The sequence below is a fragment of the Dipodomys ordii genome, unplaced genomic scaffold (assembly GCF_000151885.1).
Source record: "Dipodomys ordii isolate 6190 unplaced genomic scaffold, Dord_2.0 Scaffold8, whole genome shotgun sequence".
Lineage (NCBI taxonomy): Eukaryota > Metazoa > Chordata > Mammalia > Rodentia > Heteromyidae > Dipodomys > Dipodomys ordii.
The window spans coordinates 23,798,355-23,823,580 of NW_012267224.1; the positions used below are offsets into that span (position 1 = coordinate 23,798,355).

At 39.5% G+C, this 25,226-nt stretch overlaps 2 protein-coding genes across 4 annotated transcripts in view; one reads left to right on the forward strand and one right to left on the reverse strand.

Annotated features, from left to right (window-relative positions):
- Atp10d (ATPase, class V, type 10D) overlaps positions 1-11,742 on the forward strand; it is a 64,337-nt gene extending 52,595 nt beyond the window's left edge. For 2 of the 3 annotated variants that reach the window (XM_013009091.1, XM_013009089.1), the window contains exons 19-23: positions 1,568-1,768; positions 5,324-5,404; positions 6,725-6,829; positions 9,077-9,264; positions 11,325-11,742. In XM_013009091.1, the coding sequence (XP_012864545.1) occupies positions 1,568-1,768; positions 5,324-5,404; positions 6,725-6,829; positions 9,077-9,264; positions 11,325-11,643 (894 nt within the window). In that variant the 3' untranslated portion in view covers positions 11,644-11,742. Of the gene's footprint in view, positions 1-1,567; positions 1,769-5,323; positions 5,405-6,724; positions 6,830-9,076; positions 9,265-10,693; positions 11,285-11,324 lie in introns of those variants that run through there. The other variant, XM_013009090.1, reaches the window with a different exon arrangement.
- A 4,294-nt stretch (positions 11,743-16,036) lies between these two features.
- The window catches only part of Corin (corin, serine peptidase), a 174,774-nt gene continuing 165,584 nt past the window's right edge, over positions 16,037-25,226 (reverse strand). The window contains exons 18-20 of the mRNA XM_013008979.1: positions 23,282-23,553; positions 19,677-19,810; positions 16,037-16,378 (exon numbers count right to left, since the gene is read on the reverse strand). Coding sequence (XP_012864433.1) covers positions 16,196-16,378; positions 19,677-19,810; positions 23,282-23,553 — 589 coding nt within the window. The 3' untranslated portion in view covers positions 16,037-16,195. The remainder of the gene's footprint in view (positions 16,379-19,676; positions 19,811-23,281; positions 23,554-25,226) is intronic.

The following is a 25,226-nucleotide window of genomic DNA, read 5'->3' on the forward strand; positions in this document are numbered from 1 at the left end:
CTTTCTTTCTTTCTTTCTTTCTTTCTTTCTTTCTTTCTTTCTTTCTTTCTTTTTGTCTGTCATGGGTCTTGAACTCTGGGCTCTTCAGCTCAAGGCTAGCACTCTACCACTTGAGCCACAGCACCACTTCTGGGTTTCTAGTGGTTGATTGGAGATAAGAGTCTCACGGACTTTCCTGCCTGGGCTGGCTTTGAACCGCGATCCTCAGATCTCAGCCTCCTGAGTTGCTAGGATTACAGGCATGAGCCACCAGTGCCTGGCACTGTTTGTATTCTTGATGATAGCTATTCTAAGTGGAATAAGATGGAATCCCAGTGTTGTTTTGACTTGCATTTCCTTAATGGCCAGAAATGTGGGGCATTTCTTCATATATCTATTGGGCATTTTTTACCTCTTCTTCTGAGGAGTCTCTAGCTTGTACAAATACTCTTTAATTTGATCTTGACACTAAATCTTAAGATGGTATAAGTTTCATTTTATATAGGAGGAAACCATAATTCTGAGAAGTTGGAGAAGAGGCTTAAAGTCAAGGAATCAATAGAAAGCATCTCTAGGCCTTGATGCAAAATTCTTGAACCTAAATCCAGTGTTCTTTTCTGCTCCACTCGAGAGCAAAGAGCTTTATCCCTATTGGGCTTAGTTTGAGGTACAGTACTCTAAGAAACCATGGAAGATGTGGGTGGCTGGCCTTTGGGGCAGCCAGTGATCCATGTTTGCCAGTTTTAGCATGAGAACCCCATGGCCTAGGGAACCTGTCCTTCCCAAGGAAGCTGGACAGTTGGCCACCTTGCTGACACTTGACCCATATCACCACGAAGAAATACTGTTGACCATTCTTTGTCAGGAACTGGGCTGTGTTCTCTTCACTCTGCCACTTAATAGCCGAGTCTCTAAGTCTCAGGCAAGTCCCTGAGTCCCTCTGGGCCTCAGTCCATTCAAGATACTATAACAAAATCCCATAGCTGGGTGGCTCATAAACCACAAGAGTTTATTTCTTACATATCTGGAGGCTAGAAGTCTGAGATCGGGGTGCCAACATTGTGGCTATCTGGTGAGGACCCTAACGTTTTGGTGGTATGCTCTTATGGTAAAGGGGAACAAGGGCTAATCCTATCCCTGAGGGCTTGAAAGTGAGTATCAACTTACTTCCCAATGGTCCCATCCCCAAAAGCCATCACAAATTGGGGATTGAGATGAATTTTGAGACGTGCACAAATGTTAGTACATTATACTCACTTTCCTCATCTGTAAGATGGGAACAATAGCAATTCCCACATAGTTATGATTCAGTGGATTACTTGTGGAGCACTTAAAGCTGTTTCAGCCTCACCTAGTATGTGGTATGCATGTGTGTGTGTGTGTGTGTGTGTGTGTGTGTGTAGGGGAAATTCATTTAAATGTTTACCAAAAACTAACAAATGGAAGGTGTGCTGTATTCTTCCATTTTGGAAATGATGAGAGATCAGAGAAGGGTGGTCATGCAGGTGAGAATGGCAGTATGTGGGCTGTGTGGTCAGGACACACATTGCTGTTTCTAAGCTCTGAATGTTCCTCTTTGTGTCCCTAGGCCTATGTGAACCTCCTTTTCTGGTACCAGTTCTTTTGTGGGTTTTCAGGAACATCCATGACTGACTATTGGGTTCTGATCTTCTTCAACCTCCTGTTCACATCTGCTCCTCCAGTCATCTATGGTGTTTTGGAGAAAGACATATCTGCAGAGACTCTCATGCAACTGCCTGAGCTGTACCAGAGTGGCCAGAGATCAGAGGTAGGTGTGCAAACAAACATATTTACGATCATACATAGCCTAAGTATTTTCTAATTAGCTCATATACTATCATTTACAGTGAACTATTGAAGAGGTCTGATTGTTTTCACTATACAAACATTGCAATAACATATTAAATTACTAGACCAAGATATAACCACAGTTAAAATGTATGAAAAGTCATAAGCCTATACTTACTAGAAGAAATCCAGTGTTTGAGATCTTACAATGAATGATACATAGCATTTATTAAACCCCTCTATGTTTGCCAACTAGTCAGCCTTCTCTGTTTCATTTATCTTCACAAGAGCATGTTGAGACAGAATGTAGTGTCATTCTCATTCTACATTGAGGGATCTGAATCTCAAAGGCTTTAAGTGATTTTGCTAGAAATTACCCAGCTAATGATAGAGCCAGTATGTATAGAAACCATCCCTGTCTGTTTTTGAAGCTCAGGTTCAATTCTTCAGGTTCTGCTGTCATGCAAAATGGAAATGATCTTATTGGCTCACTCTAAAAGCAAGCCCCACCTCTCTCCTCTCCATCTGCCACTGATACCTCACTCCCTTCTTGTCTCTTTCCTAGAAGATTGTATTGGTTCATTCAATAAAGTCATTGTCTAAAAACTCTTGTTTCTACTTTATCTCACGGAACAACCAACATTAGGATAGCACTTAATGAAAATGTATGTAATGTCTAGGTTCTCAGTACTTGACAGACATAAACATAATCCTCAAAATATCTTTGCATGGCAGATGCTGTTACTATTGGTATTGTGTTGAGGAAAGCCAAGTGCAAGGAGTTAGTTATCTTTGGTCATTTGCTCTTGGTATGAAGCTAGTGGGTGGTATGGTTGAATCCTGGCTCCAAGCCCATGCTGTCTGCCTTTATGCTTCGTGACAGGAAGAATTTTGATGGCCAGAAATGTAGTGTTGCTATAAGAACACTGTATGGATTAGCAAGGGTGGGGATGGACAAGGAGAATTGAGATTGTTTCCAGTTGTTGAGCCTTGTTGTCATTTCTTGGTACACATTGTTCTGTGGAGCTAGCCAATGTTATAAGACATAATAGGTGGCAGATAGCTAGCATGTTGCTTTTGATAAAAGCAGTTTCAAAGAGACCCAAAAAAAGTTTTGTTGGCTTTACTTTCCAGAATCTGTCCTTCCTTTGAGCTTGACTTCCAAACAATTCCTTTGTTTTCTGCATGGCTCAATTCCTAGCTTTGGTATCATGATGCCCTCTTTAGTCCTATGGAATCTCCTCCTACCCCCCATAAACGGGAAGAGATCTTGGAAAGTTCACAGTAAAAGCATTCCCTTCCAAGAAGTAATAATCCCTTATTACCTGTCTTTCACCATCCACACTCTTCTGTCCTAGATTTAAATTCATGTTCAGATGTATCCTTTAGTTTCACAGAAATCCCCATGAATTAAACCCTTCCGTTTGTCTTTTGACTCATCCTAACTTTTCTCTATGTGCTTTTTCACATGGCTGTGGAGAAGTTATGCTTTTTATCTTTCAGTCTACATTTTTTTTGTTTTATTTTAGCAACCTCTATTCCCCCAGAATACAAAATCATATTTTAACTTATCTCCAAATTCTTGTCCAGTGGCATTTAGGTTGCCCCTCTGTTTCTCACACCTTCTTTTCTACCATTGAACAATGCCTCTTCTTAGATTTTATGGCCACAGGGATGAAGAATGACAGATGGACTGTCATCCTTTCCAATGAGCAATAGTAAAAAAGAATACAAAAGGAAATAGATTGAAAGTTTATCTTTGTTGCTTTGATTTTGGAAAAAGGACAGAGAGATAAAAAGAGATCCATGTAAAAGTTCCAAGCGTAGTATTTTGAAGAATGGAAGAATGCACATGAAGAATTTGTATATTTATAAAACCTTGTTCTTTGGCAAACAGACATTTTGAAGGAAGTTTTAGTCTCTCTTTGTATTTGGAAGAAAACAAGAGTAGCTGTCTAGCCTGATTAAGAAAAGACTAGCTTAGGATAATAATAGATCTAGTTCCATTTTTATTCATAGCGCACAGGGCTAAAAAAGCCGTAGTCCTCAGAATCCATCTCACACACTTCATCATTCAGAAAATGAGCTCTCAGACGAGAGGCTGCCGTTTCTCCTTGATCTTTCTATTTATTTCTGTAAGCTGTGGGTAGGAAGAAGTCTGGATATGGAATCTTACAAGAATAGTACCAGGCATCATTAGCTCTAAGTGTGTGTGTGTGTGTGTGTGTGTGTGTGTGTGTGTGTGTGTGTGTGTGTGTATGTTTTGTTGGTACTGTGGCTTGAACTCACAGCCTTACATGTTTGCTTGTTTGCTTGCTCAGCTGGCTGGTGCTGCACCACTTGAACCATACCTAAGTCCAACATTTTACTGGTTTACTGGTGATGGAGTGGTAGAAGTGACTGAGTAAGCATCACTTTCCTACTGGTCTATAATCGCACTATGAGGCGGTAATGGTTAAGTCTGGAATTTGAGTAATGAAGAATAGCCCAGGACATAGAATCCTTAGAAGGGAAAATAGATGAACTTTAAGGAAAAAGCATGTTCATAGAGAAGAATAAGTTCATATTATGTGATAATATTCATAAGAAATGAACCTGAAAAACTACCCGGTGGGTAGACCAGGCAGGATCCTATAGTCGTGGAAAGAAACTTTGGTTTGTTAAATTGTAATAAAAGCTGACTACCAGTGGCTCATGCCTATAATCCTAGCTACTCAGGAAACTGAGATCTGAGGAACACAGCTGGAAGCCAACCTGGGCAAGAAAATAAGTGAAACTCTTATCTCCAAATGGAGCTGCAGTTCCAGTGGTAGAGTGCTAGCCTTCAGCAAAAACAGCTCAGGGACAGAGCCAAGGCCCTGAGCTCAGGACCAGCTCAAAATAAGCAAATAAATAAATAAATAAAATGTAATAGGAATCATTGGACTGAATAGAAGGGGACCCATTTGATTAGGTAGGGGATGTCATAAACTGATTTACATTTTTAGGAAACCATTTTGCTAGTATGGAATGTTGGAAAGAGTAGAGGAGGAGGTTGAATGGCTCTTCAGTCATCCATAGAGTTGGTGGTAAATTGGGATGAAGGAGAGATGGGTGGGTTTGGAGAAGCTTTTGAATAGTATTGTGTTATCAATAGGAGGAAAAGTTCATACTACTAGCTCTTCTTCCAATAAGGGCTGGGACGATAGTCCATTAGTAGAGTATATAGGATCTAGGTTCAATCCCTAGCACTAAGATAGTAATAATAATAATATGAAAAGATCTGGCTATTGAAGTAGATTTTAAATGGATTTAATAAGTTGATTGAGAGTCCCTTTAAGGATTTTTTTTTTGCTATACTCAGTTGTGAACTTTGTGCATTCAACTGCCCTTACTCTTCTATCACTATCTCATCTCACCTCATTTTATGAATGAGAGAAGGAAGCAATAGTTTTCTTTCAGAGAAGCAGAAATGAATTCTGCCTTATGTTGGTTCTTGACTTTGCTCTGACCCTGGCTAATCTCACTCCTTGTCCAATATGTGTTTCATTTCCAGGCATACCTCCCCCTCACTTTCTGGATCACCTTGATGGATGCCTTTTATCAAAGTCTGGTCTGCTTCTTTGTGCCTTACTTTGTAAGTCTTTGTTTGCTCAGGGTATTTGTCATTAATGAATCAATGATGCTTCATTATACTTTGCTTTTGTTATCAGCTTATGGAGGAGTAGATTGTTCATATCATCAGATTATTAATTGACTAGCAGATAACTTTCCAAATGTATTAGGCCATGTATTAAATTAACTGATCCTCGTTGAATTGTCTTGGGTCTTTTGTTAACTCAGACCTGCTTACTAATTTTGTCAATGAATTGAATAAAATTGAATTCTTGACTATATAATTAGACTAGTCAGAAATCAGAAGCATAGTCAGAATGAGAAAGCTTTTTTTAGTGAGTGTTGAGCTAATTCTACCAGGTAACTTCTGGAGAATTCCTACAATTACTCTCTCCCAAACTAATTACGTGTGCTACAGATAGAGAATGAAAATAATAAGACAAAGCAAAATTGTATTTTTTTTTGGGGGGGGTGTCCGGTCATGGGGCCTGAACTCTGGGCCTGGGCGCTGTCCCTCAGCTCTTCAGCTCAAGGCTAGCGCTCTACCACTTTAATCACAGCACCACTTCCAGCTTTTTTCTTTTTGCTTATGTGGTGCTGAGGAATCGAATCCAGGGCCTCGTGCACGCAAGGCAAGCGCTCTACCACTGAGCCACCTTCCCAGCCCCAGCAAAATCGTATTATAATTAATTTAAAAAATTTTAGACCCTGATTAAGCACAAAGCTGCATAGTTCAGCCGGCTGTCTACATACCACTTGTTCCATTATGGATAGTGTTCATGGAAGTACAGTACTGAGAATAATAAAAGATAGTGTCTATTAAGTTACCACTCTTTATTCTTTATTCAAATTAAATCAATCAAATTAACTTTACCAGAATACTCTACTTCAAGAGGAAGGTAGACAGGACAACTTGAAGTGTATACACAAGAGGACGGTGAAAAATCATAAAACTGTTCCATCATTTGACACATTTGACACATTTGAGGCATCTGTAGAGAAGAGAGAAGGAGGAGAGGATTTTTAGTTAGGAGAGGTATGAGCTTAGAGTAGCCATAAAAGCTGCTTTAAGTATTTTGGTAGTGGTACAAATTTGGTATGGCTGATGAATCATGACTCAGAAATAAAGAGGATTCCAATTGGAAAGTTCAAAAATTAGATGGCCTATCTGGGAGAGAGTGATATCTTTTCTGGAAATACTCATATGCCCTAAGTGGCTAGTTAATAGGAACATTGTAGAAAGTGCTTCAGCCCCTGTTCAGTCGTAGATCAAGTGGTGTTTCTCCCGCCATTGAGCACACACCACCTTCCAAGCTAACCAGCTGCTGTTCTCTGCCTGTAGACCTACCAGGGCTCAGACATCGACATCTTTACATTTGGAAATCCCCTGAACACAGCTGCTCTATTCATCATTCTCCTCCATCTGGTCATTGAAAGCAAGAGTTTGGTGAGTGGCTTTCTGTCTCTGTCTTTTGTTAGCAGTGACCCTGTTAAAGTTCAGGCCTACAAGGTAAGTGCTTAAGAGAATAGTGATGACACTATGGAAAATGGGTGGTTCAGGGTTACTCTTTTTTTTTTTTAATTTTAATTGCACTGTCAAGGTGATATACACAGGGGTCACAGTTACATCAGTAAGGTAGTGAGTACATTTCTTGTCTAACTTGTTACTCCTCTCTCATTTTTCTCTGTTTCTCCCCTCTCCCTCAACTCCCACCACCACCCAAGTTGTACAGACCATTTCCAACATATTGTCTTGTGATAATATGTTGCATAGGTTGCCCCTTTGTCCTTTGTCTCACCATTTTGCTGTTCTTCTTCCCTTCCCTAGTTCAGATAAATGTGTATGTATAATACCCAGGGTACCAACATTGAATACAGTGACAACAGGGGATAAACCATAGGGGGGCAAACCACAAAAGTAATGTACTACATGATTTCAGGGTTACTCTTAGTGATCCTTGACTGTCATTGTATTCAGTACTCAGGTTGATGTGTGGCTGGGGTAGCTACCTCCCTTTTACTGGTTGATTTTCTACCAACTTTTTCTTGTCATCTACTTCCTTGTATTGCTTCCCTTAAATGTGTATCTGCTGTGAAGCCACTGTCTCATTTGCCAAAAACCACATCTTACTACAGCTGGAGAAATAAGGCCCATAGACAGTTGAGAAGACAGAAAAGATAAAAAAGAAATCAGTGTTCACATGATGAGCTTAATCGAGGAAGTACCTAATATTTTCTGAGCAGTTTGCACATTTTATCAAAAACATGAGCATTCTTTGTGACTTGAGGGAAATCTTTGCCAGATGAGAAGGAAATCAGAGGAAACTGGATCTTGTTTGAAAAGTATAGCACTAGGATGAAAAAGATTCATAAAGACGCCGTTTCCCTAAAGAGCCTAGCTCTGCCATCAATGGTACGTACTGTTGTGCTAGATGCTTCTCTAAATAACACTGACCGCTGACACTGACACTGACAATGTCTTTGTATGCTTCTGATTATATGGAAGAGGAGCTGTTTGATGCCATTATGTTTTGTCACAATTCTTGATAATTGCATTATACGTCAAATGATAGATCAAACTCCACATTCAACACTATTTATTAAAACAAGATGCTTAATTAAACAAGATGTTTGATAAAACAAAGCTACTGTTACATTTAAAGTAATGATTGGCTTTATTTTCCAAAATTAGCTTATTTACTTAACTAGTGAGCCAGTTTGAAGGAAAAACATTAAGAAAAAGGATTTAGGTAGTTATATATGGATATGAGGATGGCTAGATTGTAATGTGACACAGAAAAGGTTAACTTTTGTTCACAGGAAGTTGGCTGATATTCCTGAAAACTCTAGAAGCACCTGTTCTCAGAAAGATGGTTCAGTGTCCCAGGATATATTTTGTAGCAATACTAACTTGAATTATCCCTGAAGGAAATGTCTTGGTCAGTGTGAACAAAAAGGAAATCAAGTGGAAGTTTTGCACATCGATTCTTACATAATCCTAATGTGAAAGTAATATGTATCACTTCCTGGTCATATTTCATTGGTCAAAGCACATGACATAGCCATGCCTAATTTCCAGAAAGCAGGAGCTACAATCCATATGAATGTTCACTAGGGGAGAGAATGAAAGCCTGGGTGATAAATTTGTCTTGTCTACCATGAGTAAATGACTATAATTTTTACATCACTGGATTAAGGTATTGCCTTAATGAAGAAACAGACCCATGAGAGAAATAAATAGAAAAGGAAATCCATGATGGAAAGAATGACATTGGTTAAGATGCACTGTACTCACAAATTGACAAGTAGAATTGAAACCCCTTTGTATAGCTACTTTAAACATGATTTTAAAAAGCAACAGTAGCCAGGTGCTGGTGGTTCATGTCTATAACCCTCGCTGAGATTTGAGGATCTTAGTTCAAAGCCAGTACACAACCTAATAAATAGGCAGTAATACAAAATGACATCGTCAACAGAATTACCCATCTGACATTTGGTTTCATTTTACAGGACTCAGTCAGTGTCATGAGCCATTTATGAAGGTTACTTTTCTCCTGGCTCTGCAGTACTTTGTGTTTGGCTAGCTAAGATTCACTCGGTGCTGAGGTGGGATGTTCTCTTAAATGGAGTGGATTCTGCCAGATTGCAGCACCCCATCCATGCATGTTCATCTCCCTGCCTTCTTGTCTTGCAGACTTGGCTCCACATGCTGGTCATCATTGGAAGCATCTTATCTTATTTTTTCTTTGCCTTGGCTTTTGGAGCTATGTGTGTAACTTGCAACCCACCATCCAATCCCTACTGGATTATGCAAGAGCACATGCTGGATCCCATGTTCTACTTAGTTTGTGTTCTCACAACCTTCGTTGCTCTTCTGCCCAGGTAAGGAATTTATCCTCTCATTAAGAGTATAGAATTGTAGGCTTAGAATATATCACACAGGCACTAACAATGGACACTAGACCATACTGGTAGGTAGTGAGGAAATCAGTGAGTGTGGGCCAGTTAAAATAGTTCAGCAGAGAACAAAAACAAAAGAGTAGAAGGGTCTAAGCAAACTGGAAAATAGGTTTGTCTAACCTTGTTCACAGTTCACAGGAACAAGGCAGTTTTGCTTCATGAGATTATTTCAAGGACCTAAATAGCTTCTTCTATCTTTTTGCTCTGCCATCTCCCAAGTCCTTGTCTTGGTGTGTATTTTTTTTTAACTGCTACAGCAGAATACCACAGACTTGGAAAGTTATAAACAGTGATTTATTGGCTCAAATTTCTGGAGGCTGAAGAGACAGGATGAAGGCATTGGCAGGTCTGATGACTGATTGCAAGATGGTACCTCAAAGAGCACCTTGTCACCCAGCAAAAGTGACAGGGAGAAGCCATTCACGAGGGCAGAGCCCTCTTTACCAAGAGTCTAAGCACTTGGTAAAGTCCTTCTCCCCTCAGATGGTTACAAAGGCAACTAAATGTATGCATATGAAAATCACACAATGAGACTAAAAACTGATTAAGAGGAGAAAGGAGGGAAGCTAAGAAAGGGTAATTACAGATAGTATGACTTAGGTCCAAGTACATTGTATGAATGTATGTAAAAATCACAATTGATTTTATGCTAATTATTTAAAAAATTAACCTGAGTTTTAGAAAAGATAGATAATCAAACTTCAGCAGGATCATCTACACCAGAAGAGATGGCTTTAGTCAGCGTATCCAGGTCCTCACCCACCAAGTGCACAGGAAGGGCAAGGAGAGAGAGCGAAGGGAATGCAGCTTCCTTTCTTTATTCTTTTTGTGGTGGCAAGACCCAGATGTTGTGCATGACGTTGCTACAATCCAGTTAATGAGAACCCAGGTAGGTAGTCTCAGAGTAGCTAATCCAAAGGTTTCTAAAATGAACCAGGTAGCCGGGTGCTGGTGGCACACATCTGTAATCCTAGCTACTGAGGAGGCTGAGATCTGAGAATCACGGTTCAAAGCCAGCCTGGGCAGGAAAGTCTGTGAGACTCTTATCTCCAAGTACAAACACTTTGAATTGATGTATATCTCCTCTAGAAGTTCATAAGAAAGACCCACTGGGTCCCTCTGTGATGATTATAGTTATAAGCTTATCAAAACCACTGTTACACTGGGATATTTCTGAAATGCTCCTTTCTGTGACGATCTGTCAGAGTTAAAACTGATTAGATGAATTCCAGGAATTGGTAAAGAAATGTAAGAGGAAAGCAATTGAGAAAAAATAATAAAACTCTTAATCCCAAATGAACTAATTTGAAAGTTCTCAGGTTTAGGAAGTTCTAACTAAGCATTGTTAAAGTTAGGAGATGGACTGTTTGGAGTGTTCTCTAGAAAGAAGGTCAGAAGCAGAGCTGGACAGCCTTTTCATTAGTGAAGATCAATGTGTGAGTCATAGATCCTCCAACCATGTCAATAGCTACCGGAAAGCTCTAGGGAGGGAGAGTCCTCTTATCTGATGATGTAAGTATCAATGGTATATATGGAAGACTCAGAAGTTTTTTGAGATTGTTTCATCAGTATAAATATTGCCAGCTTGTCTTAGAAGAAAACATTTGTAATCACTTGTTACAGTAACCTTAGGAAAATAAAGCAAATAGCTAACTTAAAAAAAAAACTTATATGCCAACCCTCTGCCTGACTTGTATGTATTTTCTTACGTACCATTAACCCTATGATATACATTCATACATCTGGTTTATGTTTAGTTAGCAAGGACTTATAAAGTACTTACTCTTCTCTAGGTGTTTTGTAAAGCTGAGTTGATCTCATATTATTTTAATCTCTACTTTGTGGTATACTTGCCCATATCCCTTTATCTCAGCTCCCAAGTGGCCCTAGACTCGATTACTTTTTTATTTGGTTAGCATTTGTTGAGGGTCCTGCGATACATTTTAGGTGACTATAGTTCTATGATGCTCTTTGTAATCTAGGTTTCTCTATCGAGTTCTTCAGGGATCCCTGTTTCCATCTCCAGTTCTGAGAGCTAAGCTCCTTGACAGATTGACTCCAGAGGAGAAGACCAAAGCTTTGAAGAAGTGGAGAGAGGCCGCAAAGACGCATCAGATGACATCCAAGAATTCTGACCAATCAGCGGGCGAGTCAGGAAGAAGATCTGTCTCTGTTCCTTCTACTGCCTTCCCAATGAAGCCAGCCACTTCTTGTACTGTTGAGCAAGGAGACATGTCTCTATGTGAAACTGCTTTAGACCTTGGCCACTCTGAAACTGAGGCTGGACCCTCAAAGTTTTAACACAGTAGAATAAGCTTTTTAGAGTTGCAAGCATTTTTTCCCCCTGGTTAATTAGAGGTAGTAGTCTCATGGATTTGTCCACCCTGGCTGGCTTTGAAACTTTGAATCCTCTAATCTCAGCCTCCTGAATAGTTAGGACTACAGGCATGAGCCACTGGTGTTGAGCTACAAGCATTTTTTTTTTCAAGTTTGGAAAATGGATTTTGAAGCACCTCCACAAGGTGAGGGTTACTTGTATTTTTCTATAGGAGATATGAACACAATTGTAGACATGGGAAAGCTAACACAATGGCTGTAAATGTGTATTTGTATAAACATCTGTAAAAGAGGGGTACGGTTAGGCCCGAGGAGTGATACATTTATGAAACCTTTTGCTCTTTGTAAAGGCATTTAAATTATGTTAGAAATGAAAGTATTGTTAAGGGGATTCATTTGAGATATATTAATTTTATAGGGAAGTCTCATTTCTTTGGAAAATGCTTTACGTGATCAGCTTCCAATCTAAATTTTCTTTAGGGGAAAAAAGTATTTTTAGATGGATTAGTTTAGGACTCAGATATTTCTATATGAAAGAAATGTTAAGAATGGTTAATTTACAAGTTAGAATTCTCAAATTCTCAGTCAAGAGAAGAGCCCTTGAGAATTCTCCTGTGCAGATGTAGGCCAAACAGGCAGAATCACTAAGCCTGAAGCCCATTTGGCAATTTCCTATATTCTAAAACCGACAATAGCCTCATCAAAACGAGACAATCCATTTCAACACAATCTTCCAGAGAATGTTTGAGGCTTCATAGTTTTTACAATGTCCCACAAGTTGTATCCTGTAAACAATGAAGTATGGATTGAGACTAATATGAATTGTACTCAGGGGTTTCCTTGCAGTTCTTGGAAAAACTTAATGCATTTGAAAAAGTGTCCATAGTATGTTTACTTCTGTTACAAATCATGTGTGCTGGCTTTACCTTGGACCAAGTTCATAGGTCATGGCAAATAAGGCCAGGTGCTATTATAAGGTCATATATTCATATATTCATCTTGAAGCTTTTTAAAAAAAATTCAGTGTCTATTCATCTGAAAGTTACCCACTCACCAATTATCTACAATTTCTATTATAGGTCTCTAAGCTAATGTTCAATATCTACATCAATGTCTTATTAGTGATTATTGAGCTATTATTCTCAGGGCTTAATCTTTTCCCTGCTGCCTACTGTCCTGATCCAACATTTTTTGTAGCCTTTTGTTACTATTGTAATTGTCTTTTATATACAGACTGATTTCTAGAACTTTCAAAATCCCAATGGCTAATGGAAGTTGCTTTCTGCTTCCTTAAGAGTTTTTTTTAAATAAACTATTTAATAAATAATGTATACTGAAAAATTGTCATCACTCCTGTAAACATGTTCTGAATCCAGATATAATTGGTTCTGGACTTTAGAAGGCAAGTCTCAAAGCACACATATGCGTCTTGCATGGGATAAATCACTGGAGTTCTGTCATTTATCAGTGATATTCAGTCCCTGAACTCTTCATTCAAGCTCTGATAAATGAAAACACTTAGAGCTATAATCACTTGGAAATAAAAGGTAAGAATCGAAGACCAACCTAAAAAATAAAAAAGAAAGGTCAAAAAAATAAAAGAAAGGTCAGTTTCTAAGATGTGAGTTATCCACACATACAAATAGGCAACCGTTAAATTTTTCAGGTAATGGGCCTGAAATATTGTAAAAAGCCCCAAAATCCTAAAAACTGAAAACAAAAAAGATTTTTTTCATGAATGAGGGATAAACTAATTTAACCTAATTTTCCTTAGACAAATATAAAACAATTTATATAATTATAGATATTATGATTTTTGTAATCATATATTTTGCTACAAAAAGATTAATGTATTTCACGATTGAATTCTAAACTGTATGTTTTTGTTGTTGTTTTGTTTTGTTTTGTTGCCAATCCTGGGGCTTGAACTCAGGGCCTGGACACTGTCCCTGAGCTTCTTTTATGGCTAGCACGCTACCACTTGAGCCATAGCACCACTTCCAGCTTTTTCTGTTTATGTGGTGCTGAGGACTTGAACTCAGGGCTTCATGCATGCAAGGCAAGCACTCTACCACCAAGCCACATTCCCAGCCCCAGGTTGTTTTTTTTTTTTTTTTGGTCGGTCGTAGGGCTTGAACTCTGGGCTTGTACTGTCCCTCAGCTCTTCAGCTCAAGGCGAGCGCTCTACCACTTGAGCCACAGTGCCGCTTCCTGTTTTCTAGTGGTTTATTGGAGATAAAGTCCAGGCTGTCTTTGAACTGCGATCCTCAGATCTCAGCCTCCTGAGTAGCTAGGATTACAGTCATGACCCACTGGTGCCTGGCCTTTTTTTTTTTTTTAATTAGAAAATTCAGAATTCTGAAACACATCTGGCCCTAGGTTGCAGAGATCTGGGATCTGTATTAAACTTAGAAAATAACTCTTTTTATACAACATTACCTAAGTTGATGTAATCTGTTCCATTTTAGTATTCAGCATATTTCACTAAATTTGGGGGGACCAAGCATTATATCACTGATCCTAGTACACAAGAAAACAGAGAGATAAATAATACACATTTTGGTATATATTTTATTACAAAGGATTTATGAAAGCATTGGATCAGCGTTCCCAAATGCACTGTGAATATTAAATAGCCTTGAGCGCTTACTAGGGCTAAGTTCTCTTTGGATATTCAGTGAGTGACCGAGACTTGTTAGCAACCTCTAACTTGAGAGTAATGAAGGAACCATTGGTTGTCTAAGAGGGCAGGTAGCTATGAGGGTGAAATAGAAGACAGGTAAAGTTTGAATGGGATGATTGGAAATGATACCAACATGCCATTCTAGAGGGATTAAAAGAAACATTCCCTACAACTTGCTATCCAGGTTCTGTAAGTCATCCAAAAAAAAAGGAGAGAGAGAGAAAGAGATACACCATTTTATTTGTGTGTAGAATTCTTTAAAATGAGTACAATATGTGATTTTTCACTGAATATAAGCTAAACAAGAGTAAAAGCTGTTACATTAATGATGTGCCTACAACTAAAACAAAACTGACATATGTTAAACTTTCACACAATTATGACCACAATTCACTTGCTGGATTTCACACTCTCTAGGGTTCATAACAAATTACAGAAGATGAACAACATGGAAAGTGCCAACACAACTTTTTGAATTTCCAATATGTTAATACATAGAAAAGGATACAAAAATACACATATAAAATTGCACATAGCCTCTTTTGGGAAAGCTGAGGCTGTTCAGGAGGTTGCTGGTGGGTTTTAGGAACAAATCCTACTTGTTCAAAAAAGGCATTTGAATGTTGCAGAATTGATGTCTGACTAATTAAATTAAATATAAGTAAATATTTGTGTTTTGAGACAGTGAAGGAAAAAAGTGATTTTAATAGTACTACCAATTTACTTCATAAATTGTTTTGCCTAAGGTGGCCTACTAGTTTAAAAATATTGTTAAAATTTTGTTTTCATTATCAATGAGAAGAAATGGTAACACCAGAAGTTGGACATCCTTGGAGAAACTCACAAAAATGTTTTGTTGTGCTTTGAAATGTATTTCTGTGGATTATTAGTATGGATAAAACAACTAAAATTTCATATTTAATTGGGGCACAATGCTGCAATTACAAAAAAAAAAGTCTCTCCACTCCTGATCTGGTTTGGTAAAGTAAATCCAGATCCTTTGGTAAAGTTTGATTGGCACTTCATTTTCACATAGCCAAAACAAAATATATCCAGGAGTGACCTAACTATTGAAATTTCCATTAGCCAACTAACATACACTGAAAAACTCACAGCAATAAGGACATTTCTAGGGAAATTTTTCTATAAAATGACAAATTTGACATCTAGAATGGACAGAACATAGTGCCACAAATTTGTCTTGATTTCTAGAAATTCTTGTATTCAGTCTGTCTTGAAATGTCAACCACCTACATATAAATGTTATTGGTTTTCTGCCTCTCTTTGCAGGTTTTTAGAAGTTTGTGGCCTTTTGAAGAATAATACTAAATAATTTAAGCTTGGAAAGTGTGTTGACTTTCAATAAATCAAAAGCCAGTTTCCAATAATAATATTGAAAGTTGCCCTTAAACTACTGTGCTTGAATCAAAACGAGATTTAATCACCTTGGATCTCGTGTGTGTGTGTGTGTGTGTGTGTGTGTGTGTGTGTGTGCATAAAAGGGAAACTTACCCTAAGGCCTCTATTATTATTTTAAATCTGCAGAGTTGATCATTCCATGCTTTAGTCAAGGTTAGCCTCACAAAAGAACAAACCCTACATTGCTTTGTTGGCATGTTGTTTTTTTTTAAGCCATTCATCAAACATGAAATTTCAGAAAAAATAGGACAAAGCTGAGTAAAATTGGTCTACAACAAACAAAGATTTTCAGTACAAGTTAAACATCCCTGTCCACGGAGAATACCTCTGTGCAGCTCTCTATAGGGGGCTCTTCAGATCAAAAGGCTCTTCGCTTTGAGCATTGCTGGCAATAGTCTCTGATCAGCTTTGGAATTACTTTTGAAGAAAAGTATGAATATATATTTGTCTTTCAATCCATTCAACAAAGTATGATACGTTGCTGTAGACTCCAGGCCCCAGGACTTTGGAAAAGCAGACGGAGCCCCATGAAGTTAAACCGAATAATGTCCACTGTCCTCCAGGCTGCTCACAAACGAGAGGCCCACCACTGTCGCCCTGTAATGAATTAGCAGGACTTGTTAGCTGTGGGATTTTTAGTGGTGTTCATAGCATCCTGAGGCTACCATAAAGACAAAACCAGCTTAAACAACTTCCTGGAAAATTCCCGCAAAGCTTTCCAATGTTAGCTTGGGAGAGAGTCTGCTTTCTACAATATAAATGGAGATTTCAGATAAGCGTTATACACTCTGGCCTTTGAAAAGAAGGAGGGGAGCCTGGGAGAGATTTTTGTTCTTTCCATGAAATCAGAAGACTTTTATACTCGGTTCCTGCGCTTAGCAAAATATGTTATATTTTTTAAACTTTATAAGTATTAGAACTGATTCTTATGAGACCTCATTGTTTCTTGGACTTAGAAGTATAGAAAGTGCCCAGAATGGAACATTAAAAGGTTCCCCCCCCCGCCCCGCCATTATCTATAATACAAACGTGTTCTAGAATACTTCTTTATTGTATTTTATTTTACTATAAAGATGCTGTATAGTACCTGTTTCTTTTCAAGATTCTTTCTGTGTGAATGAATTTATTAAGTAGGGCACCTTTTGGGATCCTCTAAGTGCACTTCGTTAGTAGTTCTTAAGGTTTTATCCGATGGCATATTTGAATAGAATAAAACACATAAGAAGTACAGTAAGCTATTTCATTTCTTTGGGGCCTACATTTAATTTCCTATGCATAGATATGCTATCTGTGATTATTAAGTTTAAGTATTCCAATTGAATTTTATTCCATTCTTCTGATTTAAAAAAAAACCCTGTGGGATTTATAGACATTACTATTTGCTGTGTCTAGAACAGCCAAAAATGTCTGCTCAGATAATAAGAAAGTACAATCAAATCTAAAGACAATGAAGAGGACATCAGAGGTCTATTTGGTTACTTCTAGGCAGACAAGGACAGAATTTCCTTCTTGAGATGTGTATTTGGGGCTAGATTTAGTGAATCAGTTGTATTTTCAGTGGGAAAGAGGAGGTTAAGAATGATCAAACTGAAATGTTGGAATGTTACTACAGCAACACTGGTCTGGCCTGTCTTCGTAGTCTTCTTTTCCTAAGATTGAGCTTTAGGCCAAAGTCTGTGTTTGGCTTTAGTATCGATCCACATGATTTATGTAGGCCTCCGCTGAGGGATCTATGGCCTCTAATGGGCCTTGTTGATGCAGCTTTAGAAAGAAAATTTATGGCCTCTAATGGAGGTTTTCGTGAACAAATTTGTTCCAGATCTAGGAAAAAGGAAGGCTTTGTTTTGTGCTATGTTTTGTGCTTTTTTTTTTAATCTGAGAAGTGATAGAAAGCATCTAAGAGACTCACGGCACTGATCTTCCACCAGTAAAACTGCTGGCAGAACTTAATTCCTATTCTACACCATGACATATACGTGCTCAACACCATGAAGTGTAAGTGTCTGGGCCTAGGTCTGTGCTTAGTCTCCCTTTTCGCTCTAGAGATGACCTTGAACATGTGTCATGAGGTAATAGTTCTTGGTTGGTCTCCATATCACATAAAGAGAAATGAGAAATACATTTGCATTAATCCTTACTCCCAGGAGAGCACAAAAGCCAAAGACCAGATGGCCTGGGTTCCCAGCCCTGCTTTACCACCGTGTGCTAGGTTATCTGACGCATGACTTAACTCTCTGTTTTCTTCACCTGGGGGAAAGATACAGTCATACAGGGTGACTGTGAAGGAGTCAATAAGTTTCTACAAAGTACTTAGAAGAGAACCTGGAATACACACACTAAACTGATGAAAGGAAATTAACTGATTAATCCAATAGTCACTCTTTATTTAAAGTCTACGTTTCAGACATCATGTCTAGATATATAACAAAAGGGGCTTTTACCTTCAATGATTCAGTTAGTTCCCTAAATACCCTCATTTTACACATGCAAAACTATCTCGAGAAGCCTATCACTTATTTTAGTGGAAATAGTTGTTATTAGCAGAGGTGGGTTCCAACCAAGATCTCTCAGGTTGCAAATCCTGTGTCCCAAACCCCTTATCACTCTCTCTTAAAATATTTATTCTTTGACTTGGGAAATGAAACCTGGGCTTCTAATACAGGAAGAAGGGACTCACCATTGCTGACCTCCGCTGACTGACTCCTTGGGCAGAAAAGAGGGAAGCTGTACGCCTGCCTCCCGTGACGGCTATCTAAGAGCCGTTCCTAGTCTTCAACCTTTCTATTCTCACACGAACCCTTGAAAATGCTATTTAAAGCCAGGTAACAGTGGCTCACACCTGTAATCCTAGATACTCAAGAGGCTGAGATCTGAGGATCATAGTTCAAAGCCAGCCCAGGCAGGAAAGTCTGTGAGACTCTTATCTCCAATTAACCACCAAAAAAACCAGAAGTGGTGCTGTGGCTTAAGTGGTAGCGTGCTAACCTTGAGCTGAGAGCTGAGGGACAGTGCCCAGGCCTGGAGTTCAAGCCCCACGACTGACAAAAAGAAAAGAAAAGAGAAAATGCTGTTTAATGATGTTGGGCTAGTGATAACAGCATTTCTGCTTCTCTTCTTCAGTACTGAAACCTAGGGAGCAATTCAGATCACTCCAGCAGCAAAATAATGACAGTGCTTCCCAGCAGTGTAGTGTAGCAATGGTGGTCTTCACTCAATTACACACTCTTTTGCATATTTGGACAATTTCTTCCTTTCCTGGGAGCTAGTCAGATATGATAGTAGTGAATGCTTAAGTAAAATGATTTCCTGTACCGCTACATTAACTTGCTCTGTATGCTGCTGTGGCCAGGACTCCTGAGTGTCTATGGCTGGAGTCAGTGACATTTGAGGACATGTTGGCAATCAAATGGCAGCCAAGAGAGCCCAAACAATGCCACTGTGGTCATTTCTGAGGCAGTGCCAGTTAAACACCATGGAAGCTGGGTATTCACGTATGCCCCAATGCTATCACACCAATGGCTGGCAATGCCCCCCTGTCCGGAGACAGCCTAGATGAAGCTGTGGTAACCACTTAGCTCCTTTTACAATTTTGATTGTCCTGTTTACCAAAATGGACAAATGAGATGGACTGAGGCAATTGTTCTCCTCCTGTTGCTGAGCAGGGGTCATGTTTACCAGTCAGCAGCTGGAAGCTAAGGGCAAACTCGGCAAAAGGGATGGGGGAAGTGAGTGGGAGGAGGGCACTTGACCAAGGAAACACAGTGTGAACCTCCTCAGTGTGAAGCAGTTGGTCGAAGATGTTTTCAGAAGTGTTCCCGAAGCATCACACGTGAATAATAATGAGTTGGAAGTGATTGCGGATCCCAGTCCCCTGGGGAATCAGAAAATCATTTACCATGCATGAGTCCACAGTGCCAGATTCATAGCCTGCGCATATCATCCGGTTGGTGATGGTCTTCATGTCAAAGTAAGTCTGGCACTGTTCCAGAGAAATAATGCGGACCTCTCCCTCTTGCAGCTTGAAAGGCACTGGGTTGAAAAAATAAACAGAAACAAAAATGCAAATATGGAAGATCAGAAAATGTTTCAATTACCAGCTGAACAATCTTTCATAGACATTTGAATATCAAGAGAACTATATTCTTTACTTAGAATGAAATTTTGAAGACAAAATTTGTTGGGAATCTGATTTTTTTAATTAGAAATATTCATAGAAATAGGCTGATAAAAATCTGTGTATTTTCTGAAAGAGGAAATAGAAGCAGAGACTGGTGACATGATGTGACTGTGGTTTCCCATTCTTGTCGTAGGCGATGGTATAAAAATGACAGCTGTGACAATGAAAGGGGAAATAAACAAGCCAGGCCGCTGCCCTGTGTACACATGGCTAGCTCAGTGTCAGCTCAGTAAATGAGTCCTGCTCTACAGAAGTAAAGAAGCAGATACACCTAAAAGGGGGAGGTTTTGTACTGCTCTTGGTGAGAAACACATCTCACTATGTGGGAGGAGGGTATCTTTGATGTGATTTGGGTTATTTTTTGAGGGGGGGGGAGTTGGTCATGGGGCTTGAACTCAGACCCTGGGCACTGTCTTTGAGTTCTTTTGCCCAAGGCTAGTGCTCTACCATTTTGAGACACAGAACTACTTCTGGTGTTGCTGGACTAATTAGAGACAAGAGTCTCACAGATTTTCCTACCTAAGCTGACGTTGAACCACAATCCTCAAATCTCAGCGTCCTGAGTAGCTAGGATTACAGGTATGAGCCACAGGTGCCCAGTGATACCATTCTTTTTGAGTATAGTGTATGAGAAATTTTAATCCTTGAGGATGACTGAAAAATGTCAAAAGAACAAGGCCATTCCTTGCTGTCAACAGAAAGTATGTAAACTCTTTTTTTTTGGCGGGGGGGTCTGGTCGTGGGGCCTGAACTCTGGGCCTGGGCGCTGTCCCTCAGCTCTTCAGCTCAAGGCTAGCACTCTACCACTTGAGCCACAGCGCCACTTCTGGCTTTTTTCTTTTTGCTTATGTGGTGCTGAGGAATCGAACCCAGGGCCTCAGGCATGCAAGGCAAGCGCTCTACCACTGAGCCAACTTCCCAGCCCAGTATGTAAACTCTTATCTTGCACAATACCAGCAAATGTTTTGAAACACAGCATCACAGATCTTCTGCTATTTGAGAGGTTCATATTTGGGCAATCCTACCTTTCTGAATGAATTCACTCTTGCTTTGCATGCTACCCCATAACTGTGCACTAGGTTACCTAATTGCCATGAGTTAGATATGGGTGCTGTGGGAAGCATTTAAGAAGAGGCCATGAAAAGTACTTTACTCTTAAGTTACAGTACTATTCATGGATTTCAAACACCAAAATGTCCACCCTAAGTCTAATCTGACATTCACATTTTTTACATGTGAGTTTGTCCGCAAATGGCATTGAGTTCTGTCCAATGACTTTTCTTCCCATAGTTTAATTGACAATAAAGAATACTTAGCTCAAATGCATCTGATTAAATGTCACGAAAAATTTAATTGATGTTCCTTTACCCTGGGGGTTCCTGAGATCAGTAACAGAATTCTAGGATGTCAACACACATTATCAGCCTTGAGACCCATACTATTATATGTGACGTAGTCAGAATAGCCAGAACTTACAGTTAAAAGAAAAATTATAGCCAGTGGCTCACCACCTGTAATTCGAGCTACTCAGGAGACTAAGATCTGAGGATCATGGTTCAAAGCCAGCCCATGCAGGAAAGTTCATGAGACTCCTATCTCCAAAATAAACTACTTAAAAAAAAAACTGGAAATGGTGCTGTGGTTCAAGTGGTAGAGTTTTCTCCTTGAGCAAAAGAAGCTTAAGGACAGCACCCAGTCCCAGAGTTCAGGCCCCAGGACTGGCAAAAGAAAGAGAAAGAACAAAAGAAAGAAAGAGAGAAAGAAAGAAAGAAAGAAAGAAAGAAAGAAAGAGAGGAAGAAAGAGAGAAAGAGAGAAAGAAAGAGAGAAAGAGAGAGAAAGAAACAGAGAAAGAAAGAAAGAGAAAGGAAGGAAGGAAAGAAGGGAGGAAAGAGGGAGAGAGAGAAAGAGAAAAGGAAGGAAGGAAGGGAGGGAGAGAGAGAGAAAGGAAGGAAGGAAGGAAGGCAGGCAGGCAGGAAAGAAAGAAAGAGGGGGAGGGAGGAGAGAGAGGAGGGAGGGAGGAAGGGAGAGAGAGAAAAAGAAAGTAAGAGAAAGAAAAAGAGAAGGAAAGAAAGAAAGAAAAAAGAAAGAAAGAAAAAGGAGGAAGGAAGCAAGGAAGGAAATAAGGAAAAGGAAATAAGGAAAAGAAGGAAAGAAAAAGAAAGAAATTCTTATTTTACATATTAATTAGGTTGAACAACACTGAGTTCAAGCTACAATATTGGAAGAGTATACACCCAAACCAATGTATTTAAGGAACAAGAATGGGATGGGAAGGTGGCTCATTGGTAGAGTGCTTGCCTCACATTCATGAGGCCCTGAGTTTGATTCTTCAGTACCACATAAACAGAAAAAGCCGGAAGTGGCGCTGTGGCTCGAGTGGTAGAGTGCTAGCCTTTAGTTGAAGAGCTGAGGGACAGCGCCCAGGCCCAGAGTTCAAGGCCCAAGACTGGCAAAAAAAAAAAAAAAAAAAGCAAACACGAAGTCATTTGGGGCCGGGAGAGGAAGCAGTACAACTTTTCAGTTTCTATATGTTTTCTATGTTTAAATTATCTACACAGCCAACATATCTAATTAACCTAGATAAGAAAATATTGAAGTAATTTTCTTTGAACTATTTGCAGGTTGTAAGGTAGAGACAAAACAAAATTGAAAGAGAATGAAAACGTTCCAGTGGAGCTTGACTGCAGAGGTAGCATAACCTAGCTGCTCGGTAAAGCCTGTAATACCCCTGCCTAACATAGCCCAAGTCACCATTAGGATGAGTTCAAATGGGAGCTGACTAACAGGTCAGCTCACATGCTAGCACCCAAACCTTGGTGGTGGCTCCCTGGAGAAAGAGTTTGTAATAGGGAAGAAGCATTTTGAACTACATTTTTTGTTGTTGTTGATGGTGGTCGTGGGACTTGAACTTTGGGCCTGGGCACTGTCTCTCAGCTCTTCAGCTCAAGGCAAGTGCTCTACCACTTGAACCACAGAACCACCTCTGGTTTTCTGGTGGTTAATTGGAGATAAGAGTCTCATGGACTTTCCTTGCCCAGGCTGGCTTTGGACCGTGATCCTCAGATCTCAGCCTCCTGAGTAGCTAGGATTACAGGCGTGAGGTACCCAGCTTGAACTGCATTTGAGATTAGCAGGTTAAATATTAGAATGGATTTATTCACGTCAACAATTGGCATGAAAGGAAAGAAAACGTGGACATCAAGTATTTCCCACGTGGGGCTCTATTTCTTGTAGTGAAAATGAACAACTGTGGCTCAAAAGAAATACAGTGTTTTTCTGTTCGAGGTTGAAAGGCAAAATGCTACCAATGTGTCTAGCTTACTTTTGTTGCCCATGTGACCCCAGCCGGTGATATAGCAGTATGTGTCTGGTTCTAGAGAGTCCTCAGGGCTGGGTAAGCAAACAGGCCGGACATAGCTTGTCTCATTGATGTCTTCACTCAATTCCACTATGCTGATGTCATAGTCCACAACTTCCCGGCTGTAGCGGGGATGCAGGATAATAGTATTCACAAAGCGGGTCTGCATGAACACAGATGGGTGGTCCAGGTTGTTGATACCAAGGACGACTCTCCAAACAGCAGCGTTCTCTCGCCTGAAGTAATGATTGAAGAGCAAATGACATGGTTAACTCTGATGATTGCATCAATTTTAGTCACACTTTTAAAAATATTTTATGGCCAGGCACTGGTGGCTCACGCTTGTAATCCTACCTACACAGGAGGCTGAGATCTGGGGATCACGGTTCAAAGCCAGCCCAGGAAGGAAAGTCTGTGAGACTCTTATCGCCAATAAACCACCAGAAAAGCAAAAGTGGAGCTGTGGTTCAAAGTGGTAGAGCACTAGCCTTGAGGGGAAATGCTCATGGACAGCACCCAGGCCCTGAGTTCAAGTCCCACAATTGACAAAAATTTTATGTTTCCACATCCATCATGCCTATTTCCTTTTCTACCTCCCACTGCATTGATATAAGTTTTTGCATAATATTCTGAATGATGAATATCTATGTATTATTGTGGAAAGCAAGTTACCCTTCACACATAACTTGCTCAGTTTTAATGCAAGGAAGAAGAAAAACTTGTTTTAATCAACAAGAAATATAATGAAAGTTCATAAAGAAGACAGAGAGAGAGAGTCCAAGAGGAAAAGTAGGAGGGAAAGTGGGAAGAAGAAAAGAGCCTTCTAAAAAGAGAGTAACTCACAAAAAATTCTGGGCATGTTTCTACACATTTTTAGGCAATGGTCAATCTCAGACTCCATCTTTCAATACTTATCAGCAACACTGCTCTGGAATTCCATTCTCAATGTTCTCTTTGAAGACTTCACCTAGCTCAGTGATTTTAAGTAGCACCGTCCCTATAACATCAGCTCTATCCTGTGCTCTGAGCTACAGGCTTGAATGTCCATGTAGCTATTCAACACACTCACTTAGATATTTGATAACAGCCACGATTTGGGGGAACTGATGCTGAAGCATCAGATTTACAGTACTTTAATGTTTATAGCACTCGGGACCAATTAAATTTTTTTCCTTTACCCAAATATTGAGTCAGGAAGTCTTCCTCGCTTCTACTTTCAACTTTATCCTGAATTTTGTTAATTCTGCCTCTTCTTGCTTCATCTGAGCTACTGTCACATATTTGGTTCACTGTAGTGACCTCTCAAACGGTGGCCCTTCTTCTTAGTTTTAGCCCCTATAACTCATTTTCCTCACAGTAGTGACAGTAATTTTTTTAAAAAAATAAACTCCAAGATCATTTTCTGCTCATAAGTCTCCAAAGACTTTACATCACAACTGAGATACGTTCTAGACTTTGATCCTTGGCCCTAGGTAATCTGCCGCATTTGAACATCAAAGACTTCCTTTCTGTTTTGGGGCCTTTCAAGGGTACCCCATCTCAGGGACCCCTTCTTGCCGTTCCCTCAGCTCTTCCCTAGTTCTCTCATACTCTTTTCTATCAACCAGATTTCAACCCAAATGTTCCCTGCATATCACTGTTCTCCCCGCCTAACCCGTACACCATCCTAGTCACTCTCTCCACTATTGTATTTGCTTTAATTTTCTTCTCATGGTATTTCTTGATAACAATGATTCTGGCACATTTATTTCCCTATTTTCTGCTCCCCAGTTTCTAAGGAAAAATGGTTTCAGAGCTATCAAAAGAAAAATTGGTGTCATTAATTAAATATAGGTAGATACATATTAATTCCTCCATGTCAGGCATTGTGTAATCTCTAGATTACAATAGTAAGCAAGAAAGCCATAGA